This window comes from Erinaceus europaeus, chromosome 4 (assembly GCF_950295315.1).
Source record: "Erinaceus europaeus chromosome 4, mEriEur2.1, whole genome shotgun sequence".
NCBI classification, from domain to species: Eukaryota; Metazoa; Chordata; class Mammalia; order Eulipotyphla; family Erinaceidae; genus Erinaceus; species Erinaceus europaeus.
The window spans coordinates 47,010,774-47,029,423 of NC_080165.1; the positions used below are offsets into that span (position 1 = coordinate 47,010,774).

Below are 18,650 nucleotides of genomic sequence, written 5' to 3' on the forward strand. Positions count from 1 at the left end.
AGAAAAAAAGGCAATCAATCTTCTGGGGTAAGAGAGCATACATACAGAGAGACTATGCAGGAAGGGAATGCAAGATATCATCAGAAGCAGCTCTGAGGGCCAAGCAGATTGCTCACACACTTTACGTCCTGTACAGCATTCAGTTGGCACAACGGCAGCCAGAAAACTCACACAAATGTCTGATCAAACAAGTAATCAGTAAATGGCACGCACTTTGGGGAAAGAAAAATTTATTATGAGTCTATCCCATTAAGAGTCCCATCTATCTATCTACATGCATGTGTGGGTAGGTGGTGGGTGGGGCTCCTTGTCATCAAAAACCACGCCTTATCCTTTTTTCAACTTTTCTCTAATTGTAGACATTTGATAAAGAACAGAGGTGCCTTTCCTCTTACTCAGATCATGTCACTCATTGGCTTAGGTAAGCGGCAATAGAAAGAACTCAATTTGGAAAATCACCTTGGATGTTAAAAGCTGAGGTATATTCATGTGCCCAGAGGGCTGTTTTCCTGATGTGGCTCTCTTATTACTACTGTTCCCTCCATGTTGGCAACTGTACCAAGGCTCAGGACAACATGGATTTTTACTTCTCAGTAATTTCTTTCTTTCTTTTTCTTCCTTCCTTCCTTTCTTTCTTCCTTTTCTTTCCTTCTTTCTTCCTTTTCTTTCTTTCTTTTTTCTTTTTATGCCTCTAGGGTTATCGCTGGGGCTTGGTGCCTGCACTACAAATCCACTGCTCCTGGAGGCCATTTTTTTTTTCATTTTTGTTGCCCTTGTTGTTGGTATTATTGCTATTGCTGTTGTTGTTGTTGTTGGATAGGACACAGAGAAATCGAGAGAGGAGGGGAAGAAAGAGAGGAGAGAAAGATAGACCTGCTTCACCGCCTGTGAAGTGACACCCCCGCTGCAGGTGGGGAGCCGGGGGCTCGAACCGGGAGCCCCTCTTTCTTCCCCAGGCCCCTTCCTCCCACATGCACCCTCTGCTGTGTCCTGGCAAGTCTCACCTGGTCCAACGCCCACTTTGATTATATCTGCTCCAGAAAGAATCAGCTCTTCTACCATCTCTCCTGTCACCACATTCCCTGCCTGATGAAGAGAGAACATGACGTGTGATCATGATAGTGAGGGAATTCCACACCTGAACATCAATCAGTAAGTCAATCTATCTGAGATAGGGGACCACACTGACCCAGTTCCCAAGTTTATAGAAGTTTAAAATTCAGACCTGAGAGACAGCTCATTGGATAGGGTGCCTGCACTATCATGCATGGGACCCACATTCAAGGCCAGGTTCCAGTCCAGTCCATAGTCTCTACATGGAAGACTCTATGGCACCAGAGAAAGATTCAGTGCTGTGGTGTCTCTCCCTCTCTCTGTCTTTCTATCTCTTTATATGAATGAAAAGGGTGACTGGGAGTAGTAAAATCATGTGTGCATGGTAACCTGGTTCTACAATATAAAACAATAACAATAATGTTTGAAATTGGTGGGCCAGAGTTTTATCCTTGTTTGCTTCTTACTGAAAATGACACTGGCGAGTGAGCCAATAGAATGACAAGATAGAGACCTACATGATCTTAGAACAACCAGAGGCCAGAATAGGGAGATATCTCCATGGGAGAGCACAGGACTTGCAAGCCTGTTGCCCTAGCTTAAATCCCCAGCACTGGATATGTCAAAACTGAGCAGCACTCAGGTCACTCACTCCTTCTTTCTCTCATAAAAATAAATTTAAAAAAACATTGAAAAAGAAAGAGATATAAGACTTATGCCAGGGCTTTATGTACATCTCAGTGAATGGCACAACAAATTCTTATGGAGAACCCTGATATGTAAAATTAGCATAATTATCTTACACTGATTAAAATCTTCATGTTGGGCATAAAAATATCTCACAAATTTATTCCCCTGAAGGCTATCAGTGAACCCTAGGAGCCCAAGATTGGGAAACTACTGGTCATTTCACAGTTGGAACAGTACTTGCATGTCCCATATTAGGACTTTCACCCCATCTCCACCCCCCCCCCCCATTAAGAAAGGGCAGATGAGCCCTTATGGACCAACTGCACTGAGCATGCTTCAGCTCAGGATTTGAATCTGTGACCTTGAGAATAAACATATAAGCCTAGATATGGTAGAAGCTAATGACCTACATTTGGTTTGTAAACAATACAAATCTTTCTACTGCAGGAATATGGGAGTGTAAAAATAGCCCTTTTATTACAACTCACTGCCTTGTAGATTATCTGCTACATAGGGTAACTGGCAAGATGTCTGACTGTATTTTCACAAATATGCAATATTACTTTGAGAAATGCATCCCTTTGAATCCTACTTTATTTCCTTATTCATGTAGCATTAAAACTCCAGTTCCCTTCAATGAACAGATTTCCAGAATTTTTTCCTTTTTTATTAGTGATTTACAAAATTATAAAGTAGGGATCTAATTCCACACTGTTCCCACCACCTGAGTTCTGTGTCCCCTCCTCCTCCAGAAGAAACTACAAAAGTTCTCCCAAGCTCACAAACATGGGTTAACTTTATATCTATATCTATCTATCTATACAGTTTTGGGGTTTTTTTCCCCATTTTTTTCTATGATCCTTCCTTCATTTCCTTTCTATACCTACATCTATTACTACCCCACATTTTTTTTTTATCCTAGACAAAGTAACCATTAATTTTGTAGAAAAGGTAAACAGAAGGACTCCTTTATGTCAAACAGCATCTGACAGTGAAAATTAACAGATGGTCCAGGCAAAAGATTAAAACTTAAAATAGGGAGTCGGGCTGTAGCGCAGCGGGTTAAGCGCAGGTGGCGCAAAGCACAAGGACCGGCATAAGGATCCCGGTTCGAATCCCGGCTCCCCACCTGCAGGGGAGTCGCTTCACAGGCGGTGAAGCAGGTCTGCAGGTGTCTATCTTTCTCTCCTCCTCTCTGTCTTCCCCTCCTCTCTCCATTTCTCTCTGTCCTATCCAACAACGACAACAACAATAATAACTACAACAATAAAAAAAAACTTAAAATAATATAGTACATGATAAAAAGCAATATTATATATCAGTAAAGGAAGGAATGATATTTCTGTAGGCCGTGCTCAGGAAAGGAATCTTTTGGAAACAAGATATAAGTGATCACATGGACTTTTCACCAAAATGAACTTCATGGAGATTAAAGAATCAAAATAAAACTTGTATCCTCCCCAATTTAGAAGAAAATCTTGAATCCTTATCAGTAAGTTTAAAACTTTGAGGGAAACTACAAAATTGGATCTGCCACTTGAAAAAATAAAACGTGTGTACACATAAACACATATTCCTACCATCAACAGAATTCAGAGGCAAACAATCTGATGGAGAAAAATAGGCACAATTATGGGAGTTACTAATGCTAACATTATTAATATTCTAAATCAGCAAAAAAAAAAAAAAAGAGCTAACATCACTAAACAACTGTCAGATGATATGAATACATTACTGAAGGAAAACTGAACTGGTCAGTAAAAACAAGGAATATGTCCAGCCTGTCTAATAACTAAGCTTAAACTAATACCAGTGAACTACTACTTATAGCTTCACATTAGTGCTATGGTTTTATTTTAACTCTCTCTTTGTCTTTATGAAGGAGAAGGAAGGCAAAAAAGAAGAGGCAGAGGAGGAGGAAGAGGAGGAAAAGAAAGAGGAGGAAGAGCAGGAGGAGGAGGGCCTTAGTGAACCTGTAAAGCAAATATGTTACCATGTGCAAAGATTCAGTTCAAGCCCCAGTTCCCGCTGTTTGTGTGTGTGTGTGTGGGCAGGGGGAAGGGAGAGGGTTTAGGGGCATGTGGGCCTAGGGGCTTGAACCCAGATCTTTGCATACTATAACATGCTTGCTCTATAAGTGTGCAACAACAAGGACCTGATCCCTCAGATATCTTTCTGTTTTGTGCTTGTACTGGCAGTCTCCATCTCTGTCCTTTTCTCTCCTTATCTCCTCTTTCTCCTCTCAGTTTTTCTGACTCTATCCAAAATAAGCAAACAAAGTTATCTGCTTTGTATTTAAGCCTGAAACCAATAAGGGTCAAAGCAAAGGAGAAAAAGAAAAGATAAAATCAGACATGAGAATGGCAGAAAGTATGTGTTCAGGCTCTAAGAAAACCCCCATAGCCTAGGATGGAGGACAGGGGTGCTGGTCTGACTGATTAACAAGGAGTCAGCTTATCTGGGCGTGAAGCACCTTCTGTGTAGAGTGGATACTAGATTGTCAGACTGCACCAAGTGGCACGAATGACTCATTCACTAGAGCAGTGCATGTCCCATCATTTCTTTGAAAGCCACCAGATAATGTAACTTTGTCCCTTTCTGGTCACTGGCGTAGGCAAGTGGAGATTCTGCTGGGTTCCCCTCTCTTGAACGAGGTGAGGCCAAGACTTTAGACTCTGCCAGCTCAGAAGGCAAGAACTGTTTCTCTATGGCAAAGCAAGGTGTGACCATTCAAGGAAAAGATGGAGAAAAAAGTTCAACAAATCAAGGTTTCAAGTATTTTTGTACCACTTGAAAAAGTCCTCTAGGCAAGAGCCAAAACTTTTCAGCTTTTTTTACATCTGCACATCTATAGCAAAATTAGTTCAGAAATATCCAGGGTCAATTGTTGGACCTCCTACTTAACCTTGTAATTTGAAACAAATAACTTTAACACAAGTCTCAATTTATCCTGATATCAGTTGAACATAGTCATGCCCTCTCGTTATTATCTTTGAAGTGTACAAAGAATCTTCTATTAAGTTATTAGCATAGTGACCGCCTCTCAGACAGTACTCAGTAAATACTAGTCTTTCCATACAACAGTGGCAAAAATTACAATACAGATACATTATTTCCCTTCTTTCAAAGATTTTCGCTCTACATAAAATGTATCATTTTTTAAATGGTAACTTTTTGTTTATCATTTAAAGTGTATGGTTCAGTGGCACTTAAGTACATCCACATATTTGAGCAAGCATCATACTATCCATCGATAGAACTTTCTCATTTTCCCAGTCTGAAACTCTGCATCATTAAGTACCAACTTCTCTGCCTAGTTTATACTAGCTCTTCGTGTGTGTGTGTGTGTGTGTGTGTGTATACATTTAGTTTTATTGTAACAAAGCAACTTGTACATCTTTAACATTTAAAATTGAGCATCATCTTTTCTTTTCCAGTGAAAACAAACAAAAAGAAAACTTAAAAATAAACAGGAACAAAATTACAATTCCAAATAAGATCCTACAGGTCCTGTTGATTCTCCCATCAACTGGCTGGGCTCAAGTCATCATTAGGAGATAATTTTTAAAAGTGTCATCTTAAAACTGCAAGGATGTATATTAAACATTATAATTAAACATGACAAAGGAGAAGCCATATTGTCAAAAATACCCACTTAACCCACCCAACATCTCAAACCCACCCTTTGCTGACCTTCTATAACCCAATTTTTAAAAGAATGTTTTAAACAAGAGAAAGTAGATAGATACATGTTGGTAAATGCTAACTGTTCATATTCACATAGAAACACGGTGTAATCTCTGATCCCAATATACAGAGAAAGGAGGAGAAAAAGCTAGAATTCTATGCATTACTCTTCTGAGGTCCACTGCCAAGAAAAAAAAAAATCCTTTCTATAGAGTGACAAGACAATGAGTAGCTGGGAAATGGGTTAGTTGATAGAATGCAGTACTAGCACTCCTGAGGTTCCAATTTTGATCCCTGCTCCCAAGTGTGTCAAGAGTATAGTGTTCTGGCTTCTCTCACTCACAAGTGAAACTTTTACATATAATGTAAATTTAAAAAATCTTAGAGAAATAAAGGACTGGGGAGACAGCATAATGGTTATGCCAAAGACTTTTCATGCCTAAGACTCTGAGGTGCCACATTCAGTCCCCAACACCAACATATGCCAATGCTGAGCAGCGCTCTAGTCTTTCAGCCTCTCTCTTTTGGATGTGGCCTGTAGACAACAGTATGCTGAATCTAAATATCAAGTAATGGGACATTAATGCCTATGCTTTAACCCATCAACATGAAATATGTCCCTCTACCTACCTGTGACACCAGGAAATAAAAAGAAAAAAAGTTGTCAAGACCATAACTACCTTTCATGGTCTATTAAACCGAGTTTCCTATGTGACTCTCGGGTTATCTCTGAGAGCCTGCATAGTTTTCACTCATATTTTCAGTTCATACCAGCTCCAGAAGCAGGAAGGAAACAGAAAATCCAGAGAATTCCTGGCCTGAGAGGTACTGCTTAGCCAGCCATAACAAGCCCCTTGGACTTCAGTGAAACCTGCTTTGTGAGCAAGATTGTCCCTGGCTGATAACTACAAGGAACATCTTGGGAATCGGTATGGAGTGAAGGTCTTCATGCCACTCAAATCCACGTGTTTGACTACAACTGCTAGAAAATGAATTTGGGCAGGGGTTGAGTAGTGGCACATATGTTGGAGCATATGTGCTAACATTCACAAAGAATGTTAGCACATGCTCAAGCCCCCAGTTCCCACCTGTGGGGGGCCACTTCACAAGCATTGAAGCAGTGCTGCAGGGGTCTCTCTTTTTCCTTCTCTATCCCCCCTCCCTTCTCAATTTGTCTGTGTCTTACTTACTGAATAAATGGCCACTGGGAGTGTTGTTTTCCTCACTGAGCCCCAGTGATTATCTCTGGCGGCAGTTAGAAAAAAAAATAACTTGGGCAAGTGACCGGGCCACAGGCTGTGTAAGGAACACCAAGGTTCTGCCATGGCTACCTGGGGGTCAGCCAAAGGGCACAAAGCTGGGCCTCCATTCTAATCTGGACAGATTAGATGTCACAGACATCTGTAGGGTTATATCAAAAAACGTGTTCTCAGTTCAACACAGAGCCCCCAAGTCCCAATAAGCTCAGGTGTGTGTGTGTGTGTGTGTGTGTGTGTGTGTGTGTGTGTGTGTGTGTGTGTGAGGCGGGGGCTGACTATGGGAGTGGGAAGGGGGTATAAGAGGAGGGCATCACAGACCCTGAGAAAGGCTCCCTGGCTTTGAATTCCAGGCCCACCTCCAACTGAATGTATGAACCTAAGAAGGTTCATGATCTCTCAGAGACTAAGTTTCACTTCAATGAAAGTAGGTACAATACTCCAATCAAAGACGGGTTATTATTGAAAGAAATGTGTCCAGTCTCTTCAAGTGCTTTTTCCCACAGTACCAACAACGTACTCAGGAATCCATTATTCATTCCTCTCTGAAAGCTACCAGGCAAATGGCCAAAGGGCTTATTATGCTCTTTTAAAAGTTAGCAACCTCTCCAGGACCCTTTCTTGCCAGAGATGCTCTCTAAAATTGCCTGCTTTCTCTCTCCCCACATATGGCAAGGCTTGCCTTCAGTGAAAAAAAGTGTCCATTCTGGGTACCAGAAGTGACAAGTTCTCACTCCGGATATGGAGGTCTGGCACTTCTAGCCTCTACCAGCAGCATTTTCTTTGTGTGTCTTCTCTGCACTGCATCACAATGACCATAATATCACATAACACCTTGTTATATACATTTCAGTACCAAAACACTGCACAAATGGTAATGCATTCTCATAGTGCCCTTGAAAGCCCTAAGAGAAATTCTCTTCCCCAAGAACAGAGGGTATAAAAGCACTGGGAGTTTCCAAATGAATCACAGATTTTAAGGGTCAGTACAGGCAAAGAATGGCTTGGGAATAAACACCTACCTTTGCCAAAGTCTCTTGCTCATTGCTGGGGAAACCAATGGGAACAATGAAAACACATCATTTGGTCAGTCAGTGGGGGTTACAGAGCCACTTAATGTCATTGGTTGCCCAGAGGCTGGGGAACTCTGCCAACCTCACAGTCTCATGCCCCTAGCAATCCCTGGGTCTGTATTCCCTTATCCTCACAGCCTGCTTTCTTCAGGTGTTGCCCCCTCTCCACTGGTCCCAAAAGCTGAAACACAGGCACTTTGGACTACACAGCAGACAGCTTGCCTCAGCTTTTGGCAGGTCAAAACTCACAGCTGACTGGAACAGGCAATGGAAAACTCTGGGCTCCACTGGACTTCTGCTATCATTTATCATTCGCAAAGAAGTAGTCCATGTGTCCTCAGACTTCTTAAAACAAAAACAAGTCACACTCCATCCCCACACCCATTCTTCTCCATCAGCTTTCCAACTCAGGGCTCCTATCCTCAATAGTACTCTCTCTTTGTACAACTCTTTGTGAACACCACACTGTTACACTGTTTAGAAAACATTGCCCATCAGATCCCTACAATAATTCTCCAGTCATTGTTATCCTCGTCTGCCTAACAAGACACAGAAGATATGTGGCTTCTCCAATGTGACTCAGTTCAGTATGTAGCCTGAACTTCACAGGCATCAAATTGGGGTTTTCATAACGTTATAACCAGCAGGAAAACAGAGTGAAGGGAAGAGGGCAAGTGAGTAATAGAAATGAATCTCAGGAACAATGTACAGCTGAACAGCTTACATAAAGCAATGTGACTGGATCTCAATGCCCTATTGAGCAAAAGCAGATAAAAAGACAGACTGGTAGGACTATCACTTACAATAAGGTTCAAAGAAAGGCACAACTAAATAGTCATCTAAGAATATATCAACAGATGTACAACCAATTAAAAAAACACATCACCTATGACAAGAAGAGGTTTTTCTTTTGTCTGAAGTGGAAATAGGAGCTTCTCAATATAGCTGCACTAAAGGATTCCTTAATTATGACTTATTAGTCTCTTGGACTTTCAGTACAATTGAAGTAGAGGTGAACTGGAAAGATCTGGATCTTCCATCACAGATAAGAAGCAAAGTCAGGGCAGGGGTAGATAGCATAATGGTTATGCAAAAAGACTCTCATGCCTGAGGCTCCAAAATCCCAGGTTCAATTCCCTGCACTACCATAAGCCAGAGCTGAATACTGCTCTGGTTAAAAAAAAAAACCAAAAACAACAAAAACCGATGTCAACAGTAACCCTGAGCCACCTTATCTCCTACTCTGCTAAAGAAATGCCAGAAGGTCCTACTTTCAACCAACACACCTCTGCCATATTGTCTACCATCTTTGGCACTGGTTCCACAGAACCAGTTTCAAATGCTGCTTAAGGACTTTATACAAGGTCCTAGTGGAGGGATGGGGCCTACTGCTCTCCTGGGCTTCCAGTCTTGTATTCCCTCTTCACATGCTTCCCCTTTTGCTTATCTGAAGAGAAAAGATGCCACAGATGGACTTTAGTGGAGTGTTATTGATACTTGGGTGGTGAATATGATATGTTAACATACACTGAGAGAAAGAATGGAATTGTACCTCAAAAATATACAGTTTTGTATGTGAGCTCTGGCACCACATGAGAGTGGCCTGGTTCTGAGGGAAGATTTAGTCCTTTTTCAAGTCCCTGGTTCCCATCCTGAGAGCGGAAGCTTAATGAATGGCAAAGCAGTGCTATAGGTATATCTCTTTCTCCTTATTCCTCCCCAGAGCACCACCCCTACTCCCACCCCACCCCCACCTTTTATGCCTCTCTATCTTATCAAATAAAAGAAAGAAAAAGAAAAAAAAGGGGGGGAAGGCCACTGGGAGCAGTAGATTCATTGTGCAGGCACCAAGCTGTGGTGATAGCCCTGGAGGAAATAAAGATATATAAAATAAAAATATATTTTTTTAAAGAGCTAAAACATAACAAAAGTCATACGGTCAGGTAAAGCAATGTTATCTCAATAGAAATTTAAAAACTGGAGTAAAAGAGAAAGCTGGAGGCAGAATAGCCAGTTAGAGGTTTCAAAGCTAGACACCTTTGCATCAATCACTGTGTATGTGTATTCATTAATAAGATCGCCTAACACACATGTGCATCACAGAGTTGTGACAGAATAACTTTATCACCCTCCCGTTCAAGTCACAAAACCAATATGCTCCCCTCAGAACCAAGAAGCATAGGTCTATTCCCACCCTAACTTAAGCCCAGATCCCATAAACCTAATACTGGTTTGGATTCAACACTGTAACACTCAACACTATAATAACTGGGAGAAAGTCTAAGCTTGTCAGATAAAGAAGGGACTGCCAACACTAGATAAGGACAAGAGACTGGGTCACTTTACAGCCTTTTGGGCCACAATTAGGCCATCCTATCATCTGGGGTCCCAGATAGGGAATTCTTAGATTCTCCCATAGATATGATGGGCCTAGACCTCTAATAGATTCTTCTCTCTACCATACTGGTCACATTCATTGAGAATGTTATCATAAGCCTTTTTGTGGGTTTCTTCAGGACCATACCCTTAGTCTGAACTAGCAATGGCAGGGACTGCCCCACTCTCCAAAAGGAGACTATGAATCATCCTACTCTGTCACTCAAGGAAGACTGGTCCTGAAATGAGTGAAGCCTAGAATGTTCCATCTGTGACTATGGACTGTGAGCTCAGTTTTCTAGGGGATCGGAAGTTTGTACAGGCTCTAGTGCTAAATATGAATAGATATGGACCCTAGGTTAGAGCACTGTGTCGACCGTTAATTGCATCCATATTATTTTTCTTCAAGTTTATGAGCAGCTGTCTTCCCTAATCCTGTGTCCTAGTCCCACTCCAACTCTACGGCTATCTTTCCAGACAACATTTCTAGTCCCCCCTTATGTTAGCTACTAAGCTCAGCAAGGATTACTAATCGGCTCCTAGGAATATTCCTAAAATAGATTTTCTAGCTTCCTTCCACCTTAAAGTCCCTATTTTCATCTTCTCTATTCCTACTTTCTGGTTCCTGTTTATTAAACATTGTGTCCCACTTTCCATCTTATTGTGTTTCAGTCACCAAGTTGGAGATGCTGTTATGATTCCATCCTGACTTCCCTGGGCAGATGACCTTGTCAATGCTTCCTGGAACCTCACCTCTCCAGAGTCCTACCTCACCAGAGAAAGACAGAAACAGGCTGGGGGTATGGACTGGTCTGCAAACACCCTTGCCCAGCAGAAAAGCAATTACTGAAGCCAGACCTTCCACCTTCTGCACCCCATAAAGAATTTTGGTCCACACTCCCAGAGGAGCAAACAATAGGATAAATAAACTACAGGGCTCTGTACCCACATTCCACCAGAATCCAAAGGGTTTGTCATCAGGAATCTTGTCGTTATATCATTAATGAAAGGGAGGCAAATCTAGAAAGCACCAGAGAAAGTCAAACATCAGTTTTGCTTATCTTGAGAGAGAAGAGGAAAGACATTTTGAAGTAGTAATAGGTGAAGGTATGAACTAGAGGGGAATTGAAGGTAGGATTGTTGGAAAAAGATAGGGAGAAAATACATATATAGATAGATAGAAAGATATAGATATAGATGGTTAGGTATATAGTTATATAATCAGCCCATATCAGTGACCTTGGGAGAACTACTGCAGTTTCTAATGGATTGGAGGGGGGGATGGGACACAGAACTCTGGTGGTGGGAACTGTTTGGAATTATGCTCCTATTATCTTATAATTTTGTAAATCAATATTAAATCACTAAAAAGGGGAGGAAGGGAGGGAGGAAGGAAGGAAGGAAGGAAAGAAGAAAGGAAGGAAGAAAGAAGGGAAGGAAGGAAGGAAGGAAGGAAGGAAGAAGGGAAGGAAGGAAGGAAGGAAGGAAGGAAGGAAGGAAGGAAGGAAGGAAGGAAGAAAGAGCTTAATGGTTCCAACACCTATGGGCATCTAATCTTTGATAAGGGGGCCCAAAGGATTAAATGGAAAAAGGAGGCTCTCTTCAATAAATGGTGCTGGGAAAACTGGGTTGAAACATGCAGAAGAATGAAATTGAACCACTTTATCTCACCAGAAACAAAAATCAACTCCAAATGGATCAAAGACCTAGATGTCAGACCAGAAACAATCAAATACTTAGAGGAAAACATTGGTAAAACACTTTCCCACATACACCTCAAGGACATCTTTGATGAATCAAACCCAATTGCAAGGAAGACCAAAGCAGAAACAAACCAATGGGACTACATCAAATTGAAAAGCTTCTGCACATCCAAAGAAACTATTAAACAAACAGAGAGACCCCTCACAGAATGGGAGAAGATCTTCACATGCCAGACATCAGACAAGAAACTAATCACCAAAATATATAAAGAGCTCAGCAAACTTAGCCGCAAAAAAGCAAATGACCCCATCCAAAAATGGGCAGAGGAAATGAACAAAACATTCACCACAGAGGAGATCCAAAAGGCTAACAAACATATGAAAAACTGCTCTAGGTCACTGATTATCAGAGAAATGCAAATCAAGACAACACTAAGATACCACCTCACTCCTGTAAGAATGGCATACATCAAAAAGGACAGCAGCAACAAATGCTGGAGAGGATGTGGGGACAGAGGAACCCTTTTACATTGCTGGTGGGAATGTAAATTGGTACAGCCTCTGTGGAGAGCAGTCTGGAAAACTCTCAGAAGGCTAGACATGGACCTTCCATATGACCCAATAATTCCTCTCCTGGGGTTATACCCCAAGGACTCCATAACACCCAACCAAAAAGAGGTGTGTACTCCTATGTTCATAGCAGCACAATTCATAATAGCTAAAACCTGGAAGCAACCCAGGTGCCCAACAACAGATGAGTGGCTGAGAAAGCTGTGGTATATATACACAATGGAATACTATGCAGCTATCAAGAACAATGAACCCACCTTCTCTGACCCATCTTGGACAGAGCTAGAAGGAATTATGTTAAGTGAATTAAGTCAGAAAGATAAAGATGAGTATGGGATGATCCCACTCATCAACAGAAGCTAACTAAGAAGATCTGAAAGGGAAACTAAAAGCAGGACCTGATCAAATTGTAAGTAGGGCACCAAAGTAAAAACCCAGTGGTGAGGGGTAGGCATGTAGCTTCCTGGGCCAGTGGGGGGTGGAAGTGGGCGGGAGGGATGGGTCACAGTCCTTTGGTGGTGGGAATGGTGTTTATGTACACTCCTAGCAAAATGTAGACATATAAATCAGTAGTTAATTAATATGAGAAGGGGAAATCAATTGTATGTCTCAAAGTTTCTCAAAAGACAAACTGAATCTTTTTAATATATAGGCTATGTATTTGATATGCGGACTCTCTCAAAAGCCTAGACCAAGTAGATTAGAAGCTTCCAATAGCACAGCTATATACAAGATACTGGGTACTGTCCAGCAAACCATAACAAAGGGACTTTTCAAAGTTAACCCAATTAACAAATAATGTGATGATAATATTAACTATCGATTGTCTTTTTGAACCCTAAGACAGCAGGAACCTCACATCTTCACTATAGAGCCCCTACTTCCCCCAGTCCTGGAACCCTTGGATAGGGCCCACTTTCCCGTATGCATCTCCCAATCCAAACCAAACAACATTGCATCTGCCGATCACAAACTAACCAAAGCAACGATTGCTACCTCAACATGCTTCACCCCAGAATGTATCCAGAGACTTCACGTGTGGAATGACAACCCTTCAGCTTCATTACTCGGGTGAGACCTTTCCTTTAATAGTACACTCTAATTTCATCTCAGGTAGTTCACTTTCCAACAAAGTCCCATAACCTATATATACACCAGTTTCTGTGAGAGAGAGCTTATGTGCACACGTATCCATAAACTACTGCAAAATATATACCTGAAAGCAGGACTACACTAGAGTTTGCAGTGAGTACCTCCCTAACACTTCCTCTCCACTATTCCAAGCTTGGGACCCATGATTGCTCAACAAATTGTTTGGCTTCATATGTTAACTCTCTTTTCAATCACCAGGTTCCAGATGCCACCAGGATGCTGGCTAGGCTTCCCTGGATTGAAGACCCCACCAATGTGTCCTGGAGCTCAGCTTCCCCAGAGTCACACCCTACTAGGGAAAGAGAGAGGCAGACTGGGGGTATGGACCGACCAGTCAACGCCCATGTTCAGCGGGGAAGCAATTACAGAAGCCAGACCTTCTACCTTCTGCATCCCTCAACGACCCTGAGTCCATGCTCCCAGAGGGATAGAGAATGGGAAAGCTATCAGGGGAGGGGGTGGGTTATGGGGATTGGGTGTTGGGAATTGTGTGGAGTTGTACCCCTCCTACCTTATGCTTTTGTTCACTAATCCTTTCTTAAATAAAAAATTAAAAAAAAAAAAAAAAAGAAAGAGCTTAATGGTTACCAGGAATTGGAGAAAAAATGTTAACAGGTACAGGGTTTCTTCTTTGGATGATATAAATGTACTGGAGTTAGGTGATCTTATTAATGAGTACACACACACAGACACACACACACACAAATTATAAAGTGCTTATACAGGACAAAAGAACTGAGAAGCAAGGAATTAGTCACACACCTACCACCTCGAGAAAGAATGGAGCTTAGCATTAAAACTAATAAGGACAGGCAGAGCTTGAACTTCCTATTCAGGTCAGCCTGGTTTCAAAGCCCCAGCTTTGCCACCCAATGTTGGGGTGACACTGTGAAAAACCCAAAGTATAAGAACAAATCAGAACTTAAGTGTTGTTATAAAGAGAAAGAACCAATATAAATCTCCTGAAACACAATACCTACTTGATAAACATTACCACTGCTATAAGAAAATGTACTGGAGGGTGGCACTCTTAGTTTTTCCACCCAAGTTCTGAGCTGGTTAACCCTGAGACAATTCTTGATCTTTTCTACTTATATGATTAGAAAGTATAAACATATTTACCTTTAAAATTTTTGGAAAAACTTCAGCATAACATTATGCAAAAAAGACTTTTATGCCTAAGGCTCTGGGAACCCAGCTTCAATCACAAAAACTACCATAAACCAGAGCTAAGCAGTACTCTGATTTCTCTATCAATTTATCTTTATCGCTACCTTTCTCTCTCATTAAAATCAAATAAAATATTCTTTAAATTATTGGAAATACTTTAGAAATTTAATCTATGAACAGAAATAATTTCTGTCTCCCAGTTTCTTTACAATGATGCAATGTGAGAAAAAATAAATCTCAAAATTCAAGAAGAGGACTATGTAAATTATCTAGCGGAGAATCTATAATTGCATGATAATTAAGATCAGCAAAGACACACATAATTACACTACAGATTTTTAAAAAGACCAAATTTGCCACAGAGTTTCTACTTCCTTATTCTGTAAATCCACCTTTCCTGGCAATACTAAATTGGTTTTTTAAATAGTGAAGGTTTGGGAGTCGGGCAGTAGCACAATGGGTTAAGTGCAGGTGGTGCAAAGCGCAAGGACCGGCATAAGCATCCTGGTTCGAGCTCCGGCTCCCCACCTGTAAGGGAGTCACTTCACAGGTGGTGAAGCAGGTCTGCAGGTGTCTATCTTTCTTTCCCCCTCTCTGTATTCGCTATCTCTATTCATTTATCTCTGTCCTATGTAACAATGACAACAATAACTACAACGACAATAAAAAAAATGAGGGCAACAAAAGGGCAACTAAATATATATATAAACAAGGGCAACAAAAGGGAAAATAAATACAAAAAAATATATAGTGAAGGTTTGAAAGAGAACAGTGAAAGCAAGAAGTAAAGGTCCTACATAAAACAACACATGAACTGATTTGCAAAGAATGACTGACTATTACCTTAGTCAATGTTTGACTAAAAATGAACACTGTGAAATAGTCTTATTGTGAATTTTTAACTCTTAGAGTACATCAAGTCAGAGTGGGGTACAGATGGCATAAATGTTAAACACTAATCTGCTTGTACATTTTAATTCTTTTTAATGATTCCTCTATTAAGAAACAATGAAGGTCTATTTAAAAGGACAGGTATGGGCCACATGGTAACACACCTCATAGAGCACAGACATTATAATGCTCAAGGTTCCAGATTCAAGTTCCCGGTCCCATCTGCTGGGGGTGGGGGGGGTGGGCGTGGGTGGAAGGAGGATTCATGAGGTCTGAAACAGATGTATCTATCTTTATCTCTCCCTTCCCTGTCTCTATCCAAAAATAAATGAACACATAAATTAAAAAATAAAATAATGAACAGAATGTAATTTTTAAACAAAATACATTTGATGATATGTAGCAGAGATCAAGAGCCAAAACCCTATGGTTTACGCCTGGTTTTAATTTTTTTATAGAGGAGACCATTTTTAGATCTTCCATGGGGTTCTGACTGTCCTTTTTCCAAAGATTCTCAAGTATTATTTGGATCAGAAGCCTCTCCCCATTAAAGATAATACAGTGCCCAGACACACTGAACAACTATTTTGTTGTTGTTGTTGTTTGCCTGTTTGTTTTGTTTTTGCCTCTCCATTTCATGAATGCCCCACCATACCTACCATGATGGTGTGCTCTGGAAACTTGGCACGGACAAGTTTCACAAACTCCACAAAGTGTTCTGAATATCCATTGGCCACATCCAGGCAGATAAACTTAACCTGTGGGACAGCTTTCAGGATACTGCTCATCTTCTCCAGATCATTCTTCCCGCTGCCTGAACTCACAGCAATATGCTGTACCAAATAAACAAAGAGGCACAGATAGGAGCAGTGTGTTAACAAATAAAAACCAAAAGTCAAGGCCTACTTCTACCTCTTTGCCTATGGTGGAGACAGGACACTGACCCTCTGATGTTTTTACCCTGATCAAGAAACATATATGGAACCTGCTCAGGAAATACCCAGTAGAAGAGGTAAGGGGACTCATGCATTAAGCTATCTAAATTTGAACTCTATTGGGTATTCCCACCATGAAACGGCAGATAACCTTGAAACTCAGATAAAAGACTCTTTCCAATAGACAGATTCTTAAATATTTAGGAAACTACATCCTTAGCTTTTGTTTAATTTCTCCAAATGTGGAACTCCAAAGCATGAAGTTGATGATCTAACTTCTTTCTAGAGGAAGGGAAAGGCAGGAAGAATAAGAGTTGGCTATCAAGCCAGGCATCTTCTCAGCAAGGCTATAATGATCCCTCTGGAAATCCCCCTTGGGGAAGACCAGGGAGGTGGGGAAGACGACTAAAACTTCTCTGACAAAACTCCTTCCTATTTTCAATTTTACTCACAACCCACAACTATCACAATAGGACATACACATCATAACCTGTACAAGGAAAGGCAACAAAGTACTCTGGGTACAAAATAAGGGTGGGGGGAGCTGGAAATGACCTTTCTCAGCTGCACTTGTATCTATTTCTGTCCAAAGTCTCCACTCCTCCTCCAGGATACCTGCTCCTCAACCACATGGCCCCTACTGCCCTCTAATCAACCTCCTCGAAGAATCTGTACTGTGAGAAGAGACTTGTTTTTAGTAACTTCTATCTTAGTGAAACTCAGCCATGGGATTGTTCCCAGAGTCAGCTACAGGAATATTTATATTTTAAGTCATTTCTCTAAATGTTAAGTGACAGATGAGGGACATATCTTAATATCCTGTAGTATTCTCCCAAATCATAATAACGTAGCTAGAGCCCAGGTACTGAGTGTAAGTACAAAGGTAACACACACTACATTTACACCAGCTTTCACTTAGACTGACAGTCTGGCCAGCACCCCCTCACACTTCATTCCCTTCCACCAGAGATTTGCCATCTTTTAATTTTCCATTTCATTTCTTAAAGTCTAACACAAGGAATTTGAGGCTGGTTTTTTGCAGTGTTTTCCTTTTTTTTTTTTTAAATAAAGTATTTATTTTCATGAGAGAAAAAATGAGAAAGGGCCTTGGATACAATGCTGCTTGGCCACGTGCATGACCCAGGTTCAAACCTAGCCCCTAACGCATTAAAGAAAGCTCTAGTGATGTGATCCCTCTTGTTCTCTCTCTCTCTCTCTCTCAAACAGAAAGAAAAGAAGAGAAATGGGAGAGAAGAGGCTCAAACAAGAGCAGGTATGCTCCATGCTCTCATGATATAACACTTCACCTTTCATGAGAAAAGAATGATATACCTTGCAGGTGAATACTTTATGTTTTCAGAATACTGTAGAGAACATGTCTTCTCAGCACATTCCTGGCAACAATGAAGGCTTGGGGCCACTGCTTTAGGTGTCTCCCAAGTCTCTCTCAGGACTCTGTCTGTTAAGGATTAAACTTCTTTTTGATAAAACCTATTTTCTTCCCCCTTAAAATATATGCTAGGTTATAATCATACCTGCAGGCACTCTGGGTGATTTGTGGCAAAGTGTTTCCAGTCATCCAGGGTGTAATGCTTGTGAATGGCTGTAAACATGGAGTGCTAGGAAACAAAACAGCACGGTTAGGCTGAGAAGTCAGGGGAGGTCTCCCTTCTTCCAATAAGGTTCAGTTGATGCAACAATACAAAAGCCATCAGGTGTTCCTGTCATTCACACTTAATTAGCTTTGAATATACCTGTAGGAGCTGAAACCAAAGGTGTAACCTGTGAAAAATCACAAAAGCATGTCCATCCTAATCTGATCAGATAAAACCACATGCAAGGTTTAGGAGATTTTGCCAGGACGTGTGGTAGAAATACAGGCAAGTTTTCTTTTCTTTCTTTCTTTCCTTTTTTTCTTTTTGCCCCCAGGGTTATTGCTGGGGCTCGGTGTCTGCACTACAAATCCATTGCTCCTGGAGGACATTTTCCCCATTTTGTTGTCATTATTGTTGTTGTTGTTGTTGCCATTGCTGTTGTTGATAGAGAGAAACTGGAGAAAAGGGAAAGACAGAGGGGCAGAGAGAAATAGACACC

The 18,650-nt window shown here is 41.1% G+C and overlaps 1 protein-coding gene across 1 annotated transcript in view; it reads right to left on the reverse strand.

Annotated features, from left to right (window-relative positions):
• Positions 1-18,650, reverse strand: part of GMPR (guanosine monophosphate reductase) — a 53,082-nt gene that overhangs the window by 17,293 nt on the left and 17,139 nt on the right. Inside the window, exons 3-5 of the mRNA XM_007539271.3 lie at positions 18,092-18,175; positions 16,281-16,454; positions 1,005-1,086 (exon numbers count right to left, since the gene is read on the reverse strand). Coding sequence (XP_007539333.1) covers positions 1,005-1,086; positions 16,281-16,454; positions 18,092-18,175 — 340 coding nt within the window. The remainder of the gene's footprint in view (positions 1-1,004; positions 1,087-16,280; positions 16,455-18,091; positions 18,176-18,650) is intronic.